Here is a 15,828-nt window from a genome sequence, read left to right on the forward strand (position 1 = left end):
GAGTGAGGGTCCGTGGACTTGGAACCAATCAAGCAGGCTGCTTCGCCCTTGATAGTGTCAAGCTTCTTGAGTGTAGTTGCAGCTGCACCCGTAATGATATTGCATGTAAAGGACAATGGTTACATTCTGTCTTCTTGGAGATGGTCATTGCCTTACACTTTTGTGGTGCAAATGTCATTTGCCATTTGCCAACACAAGCCTGGACATCATCCAGGTCTTGCTGCACTTGTGCACGGACTGCCTTAGTATCTGATGAGTTGGGAATGGTGCTGAACATTGTGCAATCATCAGTGAAAATCCCCACTTCTGACCTTCTGCATGAAGGCATTCTCAATGCAATGCTCAAATTGTGCCTTAATATCAAGGGCATTCACTCCTGTCTCAGCTCAGTAAATTCAGCTTGTTTGTCCATATTTAAACTAAACCTGTAATAGGTAGGTCAGGAGTTGAGTGGCCATAACAGAACCCAAACTGGGCATCACTGAGCAGGTCATTGCTATGCAAGTACTGCTGATACCACTGTTGATGACACCTTCCATCACTTTACTGATGATCAAAAGTAGACTGATGGAAGCAGTAATTGGCCGGGTTGGATTTGTCCTGCATTTTGTGGACAGGACATACCTGGGAAATTTTCCACATTGGTGTAGCTGGACTGGAACAGCCTGGCTAGGAGTGCAGCAATTTCCTGAGCACAAGTCTTCAGTAGTGAGTTGAGTATGGGGCAATTGATGCAATATTGCTAATTTTGCGTCTCACACAAGGCCCAATTTCATCCTCAGAATGTTGGAAATGCGCATCAGGTCAGTCAAGGTCTGAGGAGAAAAGAAAGGCTTGTATTTATATTGCAACTTTCAAGTGTTTTTCAGCCAATTAAATATTACTGAAGTGCAGTCACTATCGTCACATGGAAAATATACCAGCCTTGTGCACACAGCAAATTCCAACAATCAGCAATATAATCATGACCAGATCATCTGTTCTTTGATATTCATTGAGAGATAAATATTGGTTAGGACACCTTGACTCTTCTTGGAAATATTTGCTTAGGATCTTTTATGCCCACTTGAGAAAGCAGATAAAGCTTGACTTAGCATCCCATTCAAAAACAGCATCTGTGGTGTAGCACTAGTTTTTGTGCTCAAGTCTCTCCAGTGGGACTTGAACCCACAACCTTTTGGCTCAGATAGCTGAGCTCACAGCTACAAAAATGCCAACTTTTGTATTTTCAGTGAAGTTTTCTAAAAACAAGCTCCTACACCAAGGAACAAGTTTCACCTCTTGTTTTTATCATCATTTGTGTTTTTCAGGCAGTGCTGACTGGTTCAGAGGCACTAGGGAGAACTAATTGTATTATTAGGCAATTGTAAGGACATTAAGAGTCAGGTAGGGATTCAGTTCCCCTATGGACATGAATAAAACACTTGAGCTTTTGTATAGTAATTAAACAGCTTTGATAGTCAGTCAATCTTTCTCTGATAGGGAACATTAATTGAATTCTGTTTTCCAGCTTGGCATGGTGGGACTTGAGTTTACAACTTCTTATCGATGTTCATTACAGAAGGGAATTCCTACCAGGGAATTGTGACCTGAAAAAAAAAGTCAACTCTTTTAGTCTTTTTACAATAGTCTAGCAGCACTATTTATTATTTCATTATAGTTCTTCTCTCTAATGAAATAAGGTTGAGAGGTGACTTAATTGAAACATATAAAATAATCAGAGGGTTAGATAGGGTGGATAGGGAGAGCCTTTTTCCTAGGATGGTGACGGCGAGCGCAAGGGGGCATAGCTTTAAATTGAGGGGTGAAAGATATAGGACAGATGTCAGAGGTAGTTTCTTTACTCAGAGAGTAGTAAGGGAATGGAATGCTTTGCCTCCAACGGTAGTAGATTTGCCAACTTTAGGTACACTTAAGTCGTCATTGGATAAGCATATGGACGTACATGGAATTGTGTAGGTTAGATGGGCTTGAGAGCGGTATGACAGGTCGACACAACATCGAGGGCCGAAGGGCCTGTACTGTGCTGTAATGTTCTATGTTCTATGTACTATAATAACCGTATTGCCATATCTGCTGACCTGGATGCATCAAGGCTTTGTACGGCAACTCTCTGCTCAGGACCATTAGAAACTACAGAAAGGTGTGAACATAAGCCAAACCTCCATCCAGTGACTCCATCTACACTTCTCGCTGCCTGGGAAAGGCAGCCAACGTCATCAAAGATCCCTCCCATCCCAGTTACAATCTCTTACAACCTCTTCAATCAGGCAGAAGATACAAAAGCTTAAACACAGGTACCAACAGATTCAATAACAGATTCTTTGCCAATGTTGTTAGACTTCTGAATGGATCTCTCAAATTTCAAATGTAATGTTGATCTTGCTTTTTGTGCACCTTCTCTGCTGCCGTAACATTGTACTCCCCACTCTGTTCAATCACCCTATGATGTTTGTATGGTATGATCTGCCTGTACTGCTTCCAAAACAAGACTTTTCACTGAACTTAGGTGCGTGTAACAATAATCAATCAAATCAAATCCTTTAAAATATTGAATATTGTAGACAGTCCATTGCACGGTGAGTGAGAAATGTAGCATTCTCATGGCTGCTAAAACACAGATTGCTAACTTGGCCCAGTAGTAACGGATGCTGGGTAGCAATACTTATCCTGGATAGACATATCCCCAACAACTTATCCACCAAACAAAGGAGGGCCCAGACAGAAAGGCACCGGATCCTGCTACACAAAGAAACAAACAGTAGCAAGCCATCCAAATGATTGTCACTGTTTCAAGTAAATCTCCTTGATTGGCCAGAACTACAGAAAGTTCCAGAAAACCATCCAAAAAGGAAAAGAACAGGGTTCATCTGCAGACCAATCTCCCATGGATCCTCTTGAAACTTCTGAAGAGACCAGCATGGCCAAAGCCAGACATCTGCTGACTGTCCAGAGAGAGAACGGAAGAGAAAAAGAAGGTTTACAGTCCCACAGAGACAGACAGAGAGAGAGAAAGAGAGAGAGAGCAACTATGCAAATTATGAGAGACTCTGGGAGTATTGTAAGCTTAAGGGGTCGAAAAGGATTAGAAACAGCATTGTTTTATAGTGAAATGTATTGTAACTTGTTTCCTAATAAAGTTGGGGCTGTTTTGCATTAATACTGGCTTGTGTTCATCATAATTTGACCATTTTGGTATTGTGGGACACCTGGGTAAAAACTCGTACATAACATTCTGGTTGGAGTTGTCGAACTTGTTTTAAGGAGGAACTAGACAACAGAACATGCATGGGGAAGTAGCAACAAGTGATACTGGGTGAAGGATAAGCATTTGCCGGGACACCAGGCAGAATTACCCTGCTCTTTTTTTTGAATAGTGTCAGGGAATCTTTTACAGTCACCTGAGAGGGCAGGTGGGGCCTCAGTTTAACATCTCGATCTGAAAGGCATACCTCCGACAGCGGACAATGCTGAAGGCTCTGAAGTGGGTCTTGACCACTCAGCCTTGCGATGAAGAGACGCATGAGCCAATGAGATGATGAGTAATGAGACAGTTTTACTTTTCTGTTTTCCACCCTTCCCTGAGAATTACACTTGTTGAAACAGTGGTTCAGTGAATCCATGATGAAATTGAGAGTGTTGGCACCAAATCAACTGAGAAAACAAGGTGCTGCAGGCAGATAAGTGTTGTGAGTGTAAGTTGTTTTCAGTTGAGAGGTCTCTTTGAGGTGCTGAGGGCTAAGACATTGTAGAGTTGAAAAGAATGAGAGACATGAAAATGATTAGAGAATGACTTCGTAAACAAAACTAGAAAAGCAAATGTTGTTGAATACTTCTCACTTGAATAATAAATGACATTGCTTTGGGTATGATGGAAATTATAAGTGCAACGAGAGTGAGTGATATGTACTTCAAGTCATTGTCATAGAGTCTTGCAGCACAGAAATAGACCCTTTGGTTCAACCAGTCCGTGCCAAGCATAATCCCAAACTAAACTAGTCCCACCTGCCTATTCCTGGCCCATATCCCTCCAAACCAGTCTCCAGGGACTGCATCAAAAGGGGAAAATATTACATTATCCCAAAGTCACATCTTGTTTTGTTGCCCGCTGAGCTTTTCATGCTGTCAGCTTTCCTTTCAGTGATGATTTGCTAGTGTCTGCAACTCTCAGGGCTCAGTTGAGGAGGCTGATCTCAAATCTACCTCAGCCAGAACATGAATCAATCCTGCACCATGCTGGTGTTGTTCTGAACCATGTGCTACCTAAATAAATTAATCAGCCCCGCGTAGGACAATGCAGAGCACAAATTCATGAATACAGCCTCTGGGTCTGAAAGGAGGAGTAGGTTATACAACCTGATGTACTTCACCAGTGGATCAACATCATTTGATATTCACGATTAAAGCAAAACTTAAATGTCACGTCATAACTATTTTGTCGATCTTTTTAATAACTGCCAACTGGATGTGCTTCTCCACAAACCTGAGTGTTTTAAAAACTTTGTAATTTAATAAACAAAAAAAGAGTGTAGTAACAAGCAGCCATTCAAAACTAAGGTTCGTGCCTTTAACACAACCACCCACTCAGCTTATTCAGTAGCTAATAATAGGTTTCTGACAAATCTAACCATAAAGGCATCTTTATGTATCATAACAAAAGCCATATTGAGCTATTTTTATAAATAAGCTGTGAGTTAGCCTCAGAATGCAAACACACAGGAGTTTCACAGATGAACTAATCTTTTGTTTGATTTGAAAGTGTGGATGTGTGAATTCCCAAACAGGGTGGGAGTTCTAGGCCACTGCAGTTGAACATATCACCTTCCAGTCTGTCGCATGCTGTGTGATATAGCTGGATGAATACAGATTAGAATTGGATGCAAACCTCCAACAGTTGAATGCTTTGAGGCACCCACTGTTTACATAAAATAATTGCATGTGAGCATTGTGGCATGACTAACATCTGTTGTCCATCCTGAAATATCCTTGAACTGAGTGGCTTGCTGGGTCATTTCAGAGTATTAAGAGTCAATCTCATGACTGTGGATGTGAGTCACAAAGGCTAGGCCCAGTAACAGGGAAATGTAGAAAATAGGAGCAGGAGTAGGCCATTCAGCCCTTCAAGTCTGCATTGCCATTCATTGTGACCATGACTGACCATCCAGCTCAGTAGCATTTTTTTTCCCCATACCTTTTGATGCTTTAGCCACGAGTTCTACATCCAACCCCTTCTTGAAATCATACGATGTTTTGGCCTCAACCACTTTGTATGGTAGCGACTTCCATTGGCTCACTATTCTCTGGGTGGAGACATTTCTCCTCATCTCAGTCTTAAAAGGTTCACTGCACGTCCTTAGAGTGTGATCCCTGATTCTGGACTCCCCTGTCATCAGGAACATCTTTCCTGCTTCTACCCTGTCTCGTCCGTTTAGAATTTTATATGCTTCTCTGAGAACTTACTCATCTGAACTTCTGCAATTATGATCCTGACTGATTCAACTTTTCCTTATGTGTCAGTCCTGACATTCCAGGAATCAATTTGGTAAACCTTTGCTGCAGTCCTTCTATAACAAGAATGTCCCTTTTTAGATAAGGAGATGAAAACTGCCCACAGCATCCCAGGAACGGTCTCACCACTGCCCTATATAATTGCAGCAAGACATCCTGCTCCTGTATTTGAATCCCAACATACCATTTGCCTCCTTCACCTGCATGCTTACCTTCAGCAACATCGTGGTCTTGTTGCACATTCAGCTCTCCCAGTTTGTAACCATTCAGATAACAATCTGCCTTCCTGTTCTTTGCTCCCACAGTGATTATCCTCACATTTATTCTTAATATTACTGCATCAACCACGCATTTGCCCACTCACTCAGCCTGTCCATGTAGCTAACAATGAAATCTTCTCTGCTCTTCCCTTGTTTCAATTCAAGGTCAGCTGGGGTTCAGAGGATAGTACTCTCATTCCTGATTTAGGAGGTTGTGAGTCTAAACCTGACTCCAGAGCTTTGAGCACAAAGCTAAGTTAGTGCTATATTGCAGTCATCAACAAGAGATGCCAAACACAAATTCTCACAAGAGTGCCAACAGTATGAAAGCAAGCCATTTGGCTCGTCAAATCCACACCGACCCTTGGAACAACCTCCTACCTAGACCCTCCACTATTTCCAGTGGCTAATCCACCTAGCTTGCACATCCCTAGTACTATGGGGCGCCAAAAGGAAACCCACCCATCACAGGGAGAATGTGCAGACTCCTCACAGATGGTTGCCCGAAGCTGGAATCAAACCTGGGTCCCTGGTGCTGGGAGGCAGCAGTGCTAACCTCTGGGCCACCGTGCTGGCTGAGCTTGAACCCAGAGTTTCTGGCTCAGAGACACGGACACTAGCAACTGGATCATGAGAGACCCAAGTATTCTGAAGAAGAATTTGGGAGTTATTTCTGGTGCCCTGACCAATATTTATCTCTCAGCGAATGAAGTGACATTTTGAAGTATTAGTCACTGTTGTAATGTAGGAAATATGGCTGCCAGCGATCTCCCACAGACAGCGATGTGCTCACGACCAGATAACCTGTTTTTTATGATGAGGGACAAATATCGGCCAGACCCATTAATCTAGCCAGTTGAGTGTCGACAGAATTTGCTGCTACAAGTAGCTCTTCACTGCCAGTACGATTGGCAGCAGTTACAGTGAGCATAGATTGGGAATTATGTCACATTACCTTCTGCTTGAACTGTGTCAAAATCTGCTTCATCTGCAGAAACTCTTCACAAGTGATCGAACAAGTGCCAGCACTCATCAGGTGATCGGATTTAATCGCACTGCTGTCTGAAAGAGGGAGGAACTGTGAATATCTTTTTTAGTTAATCAGGTCTTGACTCCAGTGTTGAAGCTCTAAGGTCTTTTAATCTGGAAAAGCAGCTGGAAATCTGGTTTAGCAATGAACTTTAAAAAAAACACCACGCAACAGAGGAATAGGAATGTACATGCTCCTTGGCCTTCCATTCCATAATTTCACATCCATGTGTCACCCCCTCACTGTAACAATCCACCATCCCCAGCCATGCTATCTGAGAGAAATGTCACAGTAAGAAGGAAGTTAACCTTAAGATGAACTGGTTGGCATGGTGGCTCAGCTGTGAGCACTGCTGCCTCACAGCACCAAGGACCCAGGTTTAATTCTAGCCTTAGGTGACTTTCTGTGTGGATTGTGCATGTTCTCCCTGTGTCTGCATAGGTTCCCTCTGGGTGCCCTGGTTTTGTCCCACAGTCCAAAGATGAGCAGGCCAGGTGGATTAGCCATGGAAAATGCAGGGTTACAGGGGCAGCATTGGAGGTGGTTCTGGGTGGGCGGCTCTTCACAAGGCCAGTGTGGACTCAATGGGCCAAATGGCCTGCTTCCACACTGTAGGGATTCTATGTCAGGTGCTCTATCCTTACAAGTCCCCTGGGTTCAATGGATGTGTTGTCTAAGATCAATAGGAGATAAATTATGATTTATTTGGGGGGAGGGAATGGTGTTTTATAGTTAGAAAATGCTTTAGAAATCCTGAGCTCCATGTCATAAGGACAGGAAGAGTCCATTCAGCCCCTCGAGGCTATCAGATGTAGGAGGATCCTGGCTGATTGTATCATAACTCATTCTGTCTTACCTTGGTTTCGTGACTATTAAGACCGTTGCTAAACAAAACCAATGCATTCTCAATGTTGACACTGCCAATGACAATGGGCAAATTGAGGAACTTAAGACATGTAATAGGGCTGCTGACAAATTTTTACATGGGGATGAAACCATAAGAGAACTTGCTGCATCAGTTTTTTCACATTTCTGATTGCCTGGTTCTGTACGTGGCCAAGCCAAGTTCAAATAGCCAATGATCATTTGGAACATAGGCTAGATTACCCCATAAAGCCAAAAACTGGTCTAGAGCCATACTGTGCCAATTTAACATCCAAATGAATTTTCCAATTACATTTTATATTTAGTTTTTACTCAATTAAAATTGATTTTTTAGGAGATTATAAAAATGCCTACTAATGAATACCACCAGATTTTCATATCCAGACTTGACCTGTAAAGGGAGATAGTGCATCACCTCTGGAGAAATTAGAAATAGCAAATGTTATCAAAGGAGGCAGAAACAGTACAACAGAAAAGAGGTCATGCTAAACTATTATATGTGACTGGTTAGATCTCACCTGGAGTATTATATCCAGTTTTGGGTGCTCTGTTTAGGAAGGTTGTCCTGACGAGGGTGCATAAGAGATTTAGCTGAACAGAGAAGCTGGGATTATTCTCCTTGGAGAAGGTTAAGGTGAGAATTAGTATAGGTGTTCAAAATAATGAGGGCTTTTGATGAGGTAAATAGTTTATGGCCCAGTGATAGTGTCCTTGCCTGTAAACCAGAAAGCCTGGGTTCAAGTCCCACTTGCTTTAGAAGTGTATCATAATGTGTCTGATAAAATATGTGGTTGATAAAACATACCTGTGTCGACAGAGTCTATTTAAAAAAAGGTCTGCTTTGGTACTGTCCCTGTCTCTAAACCAGGTCACTTGGGATCAGGTCCTGCACCAGAGGTGTATCATATTGTATGTAATTAAATAGGTAGATTAAAAATATTCATAAAGTGAATGGGGAGAAATTGTTTCCCCTGGCAAGAGAGTTGGTTAGCAGGGAATATAGATTTAAAGTAATTGCAAAAAGAAGGGAAGATGAGAAGTTTTTTTTTAACATGGCAACTTTACTTTTATATTCTGGAATGAGTAATTAATGGTAACCTTCAAAAGGGAACTGGAAACATACATGGGAGTGTAGGAAGTTGAGAGGTGATCTTGTAGAAGTTTATAAAATAATGAGAGGTACGGATAGGGTTGACGGTGATTTCAAGATTAGGAGGCACATTTTCAAAGTGAGTGGAAAGTATTTGTAAAAAAAGACATGAGGGGCAAAGTCCTGAGGAAGTGGTGGATGTGGGTACAGTTACAACATTTAAAAGACATTTACCTAAGGATATGAATGAGAAAGCTTTAAGCTTTAAGAATTAGAGAGGACAATGATTTAATCACCCATGTTAACGATTTGAAATTGAGCAAAATCTTTAAACACCCTCACAGTTCCAGGGACCCAGGTTCAATTCTACCCTCAGGCGACTGCCTGTGTGGAGTTTGCACATTCTCCCTGTGTCTGTGTGGGTTTCCTCTGGGCTGCTCCAGTTTCCTCCCACAGTCCAAAGATGTGTGGGTTAGGTAGATGTGGCCATGTTAAATAACCCATAATATCCAGGGATGTGTGGGCCAGGTGGGTTAGCCATCGAAAATGCAGGGTTATAGGGATAGGGTAGGGGTCTGGGTAGGATGCTCTTCAGAGGGTGGACTCGATGGGCCTACTTCCACACTGGGTTTCTGTGATTGTATAATTGATTGGATCGACATGCTGTTTTACAGTGTTCAGCAGATCAGTAATAAAGAACCTTCGCTCTTACCATTAAAACCTCTGAGACAGGACTTGCCATCAGCACTCAAGTAAAATCCTTCTTGACACTCGCAAATGTAGCTTCCGAGCGTGTTAATGCATTTGTGATCGCATAGCGTGTCATTATTGACCAAACACTCATCTATGTCTGCAGAGAGCAGAAACAAGTCCACGTCACTGGTTTAAAATCAGAAGGCATTCACCAACACAAGAACAATGATTAGTTAAATGTGACAGTATTTTAAAACAATGGCCTCAAGTTTGCATAGATTTGCACACAGGAACAGTATAAGACCAAATGTAACACTAAACGCCTGCTACAAAATGATTGAGGAACTTGAGGCTGGAGAGACAGGCCCCTGATCTTATATGGAAATTAATTGGAGCAGTGTATGGCCACTAATATTTGAAGTTTCATCGAACCAATTTTTCATTCAAAAAGCAATTTCCATAAAGGTCGTCCTGTCTTATTCATAAAACGTACCCTTTCTATAGTCTGTTACCTATATCCTACCTGGCACCTGTTGACCCATTGCTCCTGTGCTCACTGATCCACATGGGCACTTGCTTTGGCAATACCTTGTTTTAAAAATTCTTATCCTTGTTTTTAATTTTCTCCACGGCATCACTCCTGTCCATCTCTATAGTATCCAGCAACGTTGCAAACATTTGAGATTTCTGCACATATCACATCCTGACCTCTTGCCCATCCTTTAAAGTGATGGTTTTTGCAATTGCTGTTGTATTATCACCTGATGTCCCATTAAAGGCTCAACATGCGAATCAGTCAAGTAGCTGTATGTTATCCAAAAGCCACAAACACTCTACACTGTAGCCGGATGTGCCTGGAGATTGTACTGTACGTATTAGTTTAGCCGTAATAAAACCCACCAGGAATCTTTGAATAAACAAAATGCATATATTTCTTCTGTGTTCCACTCAAACAATACAAAATTTTTATCGCAGTGGTCATGTCTTCAGTTACCTGTGGCACAAGTTCTGAAATCCTTTCCTGAACCTTTCCATGGTCTTACATCTCCCCTCCACCCTTTAAAACATCCTGACAAGCTGTCCCTTTGACCGACCTTTTGTCACCTGTCTTGACATCTCCCTATTTGGGTCAATGGCAGTTTTTGTATAGTTACAGTCCTTTGATGTGCATGTAAATTAATCATGGTGTGTAAAAGTTTATTTTTGTTGGCCTTTAAAAAGGATGCTTACCTAAGGATTAACAACGACTTTTTTGCTGAGTTTGCTGTACAAGGCACTATATATTGTTACTCGTCAAAATAATAGCTATTTCAGGGCCTAAGCAAGAACCCACAACCAGAAACACAGAATTCCCTCAGTGGGTAATGATACTTGTTAGTAATTTTTTGTTCTGATTCTCTGATGGCATTTGTGTGTCTCTGGCTGGGCCAGTAATTGTTACCCATTCCTAATTGCCCAGAGAGCAGTTAAGTCTCCGTCGCATTGCTGTGGGTCTGGAGTCACATGTAAGCCTGACCAGGTAAGGTCAACAGATTTCCTTTTCAGATGCATTTTTCCTGACAATAAATAATAGTTTCATGGTTATCATTAGACTCTTAATTCCACATTCTTTATTGAATTTAAATTCCACCATCGGTGGCAGAATTTGAAATTGCGTCCCCAGAACATTAGCTGAGTTTCCTGAGTTAACAGTCTTTCAATAATACCACTAGACCATTGCCTCCCCAGGCGATGGGTAGCTGTTTTACTTATATTCCTGGGGTTTACTCAAGCAACAAAAACAAGCACTAATGCAAAAACAAAAATGAGGAAAGGTCGAGGCTGGCAGATCGTGGAAAATGGAGAAAATCAAAGGATCCAAGTCATTGATATAATTGTAAAAGTTTGAAGTCCCAGCACAGATCCCTGTGGAACTCCATCCTATCAATCAGGTAAGGACCCATTTATGATACTCTGTTTTTTGCCAGGTTGCCAATTTTCAATCTGTACTAATATGTTACCCACTACACCATGAGCTTTTACTTTTCATGATCACCTTTGATGTGGCACATTAGGAAAATCTAGGTACAATACATCTCTCTTTTATCCACATGTTACTCCTTTACGGAAGTTTAAATTATTGGTTGAACATGATATCATGCTGACTTTTCCTGATTGTATTGAGTTTTTCTAAGTCTGCACTTTGATTTTTAACACCTTGCCCATAAAAGGCTTCAAGATGATTGGCCTGTAGTTTCCCGTTATCTGTTTTCTTTGCATCTTGAATAGAGGAGTTGTCTTTGCTAAATTTCAGTCAGGAATTCTGCCAAAATAACATCAACTCATTTACTGCCTCATTAGCAATCTCATGTATGACCCCAGCATGAAGTCCATGAGGACCTGGAGATTCAGTAGTCCAGGGCTCCATCAGTTTGCTTTGTGCTATTTCCCTAGCGACTATAATTTCACCAAGTTCCTCCCTCCCTTCCACCTCCTGATTTACAGCCGTTACTGAAATATGTTTTGTATTCTCTATAGCGAAGAGAGAAGCAAAATATTTATTCATGTAGTTAAATTATTTATTATGTATTAACTCTCCACTCTCATACTGTAGAAGACCAACACTCACGTTATTTACTCCTTTCCCTTTCACATATCTTTAAAAGCTCTTGCTTTTACATTCTGAGCTAGGTTCCTCTCATACTCTAATTTCTTCTTCCTGATTAACCTTATTGTCATTCTCTGCTGCTCTCTGTACTCGAAACAATCATCTGACCTGCCATTCTTCTTCGCTCATTTATATGTCTTTTCCCTAAGTCTGATGCTTTCCTGAACTTCTCTAGTTGGTGGGTCCTCCCTTTAGAATTTTCCTTTATAACAAAAATGTACTTATTCTGAGTATTCTCAAAATATCCCCTTAAATGTCTGCCACTGTGTTGCTGTTGACCTAATGCCCAGCTTAGTATACCATCTCACTTCAGCTTTCTCAGCTTATTGGCCACAGGGTTGCCTTTAAGTTTAAAATACAAATCCAGGATCCAGACTTCTCTCTTTTAAATGGGATGTAAAATTCAATCATAATATGGCTGCTATGACTTAGGGGTGTTTTGGCCTGGAGGTCAGTAATTAGTTCTTTCATATTACCAGGTCTAATATAATGTGCTGAGCGGTTGGTTCAAGAATGTTCTGCTCTAAGGAACTGTCTCAAAAACACTCTTCTCATCCAGGCTATTACTGTCAATCTGATTTTTCCAGTTAATATATAGATTAAGAACGCCCATGAATATTATCACAACTACCCAATATTTCTCATTATATACTTTATCCCACATGGTGGCTACTGTTAAGGGGACTGTAGACTATTCCCATTAGTAACGTACTTCTCCTATTATTCCTCATCTCCATCCAAACTGATTCTACGCCCACATTGCCTAAACAAAGGTAATCTCCTAACGCAGAGGCAACATACATTGAGTCCTGTCCTTTACTAGTGCGATTCTATGAGAATATGTAGCATGTAAGGTAAAAAAAATACAATGGGGTGCAGTATCTCAATGAAGAGGCTGTAGATTAGCAGTACATTTTAATAAAATCCACAATCTCACCTAAGCAGTAGGGCGCCTGATGATTTCTGTGTCGCTCTCGATCAAAGCGATATCCAGGGTAACATGTACACACAACTCGTCCAAAATTATCAGTGCATTGCTGTTCACAAGGTGAGCCAGCACAGACATCAGCATCTAGAGATTAAGAAAATACTAAGTCAACAATGCAAGGTCTTTAATACTTCAATGTTTTGCCAATAAAGTCAAAATCTGTTTTGCATTGAGACATCCCAATGTACTAAAGCAAAGTCTAAGACAGCTGAGTGGATAAATCTGGCCGTCATGGTGGAATAAAGTTTGGTTTTGATGTGAATTGACTATAGAATGACAGTTGAAGGGAGATTGTTGAAGTTCTGAGACCATGGGAATAAGTTTGTTAAAATACAAGATGACCACTGCGGTTTCATTTTAAAGAGGGAGGCAATATGGAACAAGTGAAGTCTCATAGACTCCCTACAGTGTGGAAACAGGCCATTCAGCCCAACACGTCCACACTGACTCTCTGAACAGCATTCCATCCAAACTCACCCTATCCTGTGTTTCCCATTTAGCAATCCACCTAACCTGCACATCTTTGGGGGCCAGCCTGTGCAGACACGGGGAGAATGTACAAATGTCACACAGTCACCCAAGGCTGGAACTGAACCTGTGTCCTTGGAGCTGTGAGGCAGCAGTGCTAACCACTTAGCCACTAAGCCACCATGCCACCCCCGCTTGGGAGAAACCTGGGGGAATCAGGCAAACATGGAATTTGCCACCAGATGGTGTATTGCAGTGATTAGGATCAGAACTGAACCAGTTCTGAGGAAGGGTCACCGGACCCGAAACGTTAACTCTGTTTTCTCCTTCACAGATACTGCCAGACCTGCTGAGCTTTTCCAGCAACTTTTGTTTTTGTTCCTGATTTATAGCATCCACAGTTCTTTCGGTTTTTACTTAATATGACTCTTATTTGGAACAGAGAACAGTTTGGAACAGTGGGGCTGGAAATGTTCCATGCTGAGGTGGTGCTTTGCTGATGCCAAACCCTGGTGATAGAGGGTGCCAGCAATCATTACCCACTGAGTGTGCCCAGAGATGCTGGAGAATGCTAGCTAAGCATGGAGAAGGTAAATGGCGAGCTGAGCTGCCACACAGCAAAGTTTGCCTGTCATATTGGGAACTGGCACCGTCTAGTTTCTCACCTGTACCTAGGCAAACAGCAGATTGAATGTCATTATGGTGAGGCTAGATGTTAATAGACGCACATAGGCCTCCCCACTGCTCACTAGCAAGACTCTCATACCAGCTGTTAAAACCGTGGGATGGATAATCGGAATTTTCTCCTTGACCTTGACAATGACAATTCCATTTTGCATTCTCGCTACATTTTCCCAAGTGACTTGCGATTGCCCAGGTCACTCAGGGGCCTGGGGATGTCTCGGCTCATTGTGTCCTTCTAAGAACCAAAGCAGCTTCCCCACAATGTTCTCTTCCCTCATTCCTCCCAAGCTCCCCACCCTCACTCCACAAGTAAAGTCTATTTGCAAACAAGGGGGTAAGAAGTTTGCGGATAAAAGCAAAGGAAAACTGACTGTAATGGTGTGAGTAAAGCTGGAATGGAAAGAGGTCAGGACCACGAGGCAGGAGCTGAAATGAGAACTGTACAAACAGCAGATAATTTATGACAATTCATGAATGGAAAATGCTGTTTGGTAAACTGGATGTCCTTGTTTCCAGCAGTACACTGGAAGCGTTCCATCAACTTGTATTCTGCCAGAAGGCACATTAGCGTGTGAAACTTCAAGCTGTCTTTCTGGGCCTGTCATGCAATTAAATAATTGCATAATACACAGCTTTACATTGTTAATAGGTAAGGGCAAGGATTCGTCAGTGTTGACATATTGTAAACTCTGTTAACCTAATGATCTTTCGCTTCCCCTCCTCCCCTCTTGTTTCTTCTAAATTGCATGAAATGTAAACCCATTCTGTCGTCTCAGTTCCAGCTGTAAACTTTACTTTAGTAAATCCAAACAATCCAGCAGCCTTGCTGTGTGTGAGGACTCACTTAACACCTCAACGCTTGCATGCTTCAGCCGCGGGAGTGGTCGAAACCACTTGTGTTTGGTGAATTCCATTGATTCTCAGCTGAGCTGCTAAGTAGGTGGATGCTGTGGTGATGGAAGGACCTTGTTCATGCCCAGTCTATCTACCCATTTACACTTACCCAGTCAATGTAGGCATAGGACTGAGCATACGACTGTGCATGGAGGATAACTTTGAAACCCCATGATCACCTAGAAACAGCAGAAACATGGGAGTACCATCTTCTCCAAGGACCCTTTCAGGCCACTCATCATCCTGACTTGGAAATATATCACCGTTCCTTCAGTGTCACTGGGTCTAAATCCTGGAATTCCCTCAGTAATGGCATTGTAGGTCAACCTATAGCACATTGACTGCGATGGTTCAAGAGAGTACCAAGTTCTCAAGGACAACTAGGCCACATCCCGTGCATGATTGGACAGATCTTGTACATGTGCAGCACCATCCAAAGCATAAGAATTCAAAAGATATTGGCTCCTCACGTGTGCTACAGGTGCAATGTCACAGGATTTGGTTGCAACTTGGAAACTCAGTGCCAAATCCTAATCTCTATTAATATTTCAATTGATGTTCCTTGTGGAGTGAACCTTTGTCTCTGTCCCTTTTTGCTGGCAGTAGCTTGGGTGAAGGTATCGTGAAGGTTGTGGGTTCAGATCATCAGTGGGAGATTGATAGAATCCAGCTTTGCATTCC

The 15,828-nt window shown here is 42.0% G+C and overlaps 1 protein-coding gene across 2 annotated transcripts in view; it reads right to left on the minus strand.

Moving 5' to 3' along the window:
- LOC125446728 (collagen and calcium-binding EGF domain-containing protein 1-like) overlaps positions 1–15,828 on the minus strand; it is a 162,931-nt gene that overhangs the window by 32,719 nt on the left and 114,384 nt on the right. For both annotated transcript variants that reach the window (XM_059640194.1, XM_048520487.2), the window contains exons 4-6: positions 13,051–13,185; positions 9,486–9,623; positions 6,724–6,830 (exon numbers count right to left, since the gene is read on the minus strand). In XM_059640194.1, the coding sequence (XP_059496177.1) occupies positions 6,724–6,830; positions 9,486–9,623; positions 13,051–13,185 (380 nt within the window). The remainder of the gene's footprint in view (positions 1–6,723; positions 6,831–9,485; positions 9,624–13,050; positions 13,186–15,828) is intronic.

The sequence above is a fragment of the Stegostoma tigrinum genome, chromosome 36, assembly GCF_030684315.1.
Source record: "Stegostoma tigrinum isolate sSteTig4 chromosome 36, sSteTig4.hap1, whole genome shotgun sequence".
Taxonomy (NCBI): domain Eukaryota; kingdom Metazoa; phylum Chordata; class Chondrichthyes; order Orectolobiformes; family Stegostomatidae; genus Stegostoma; species Stegostoma tigrinum.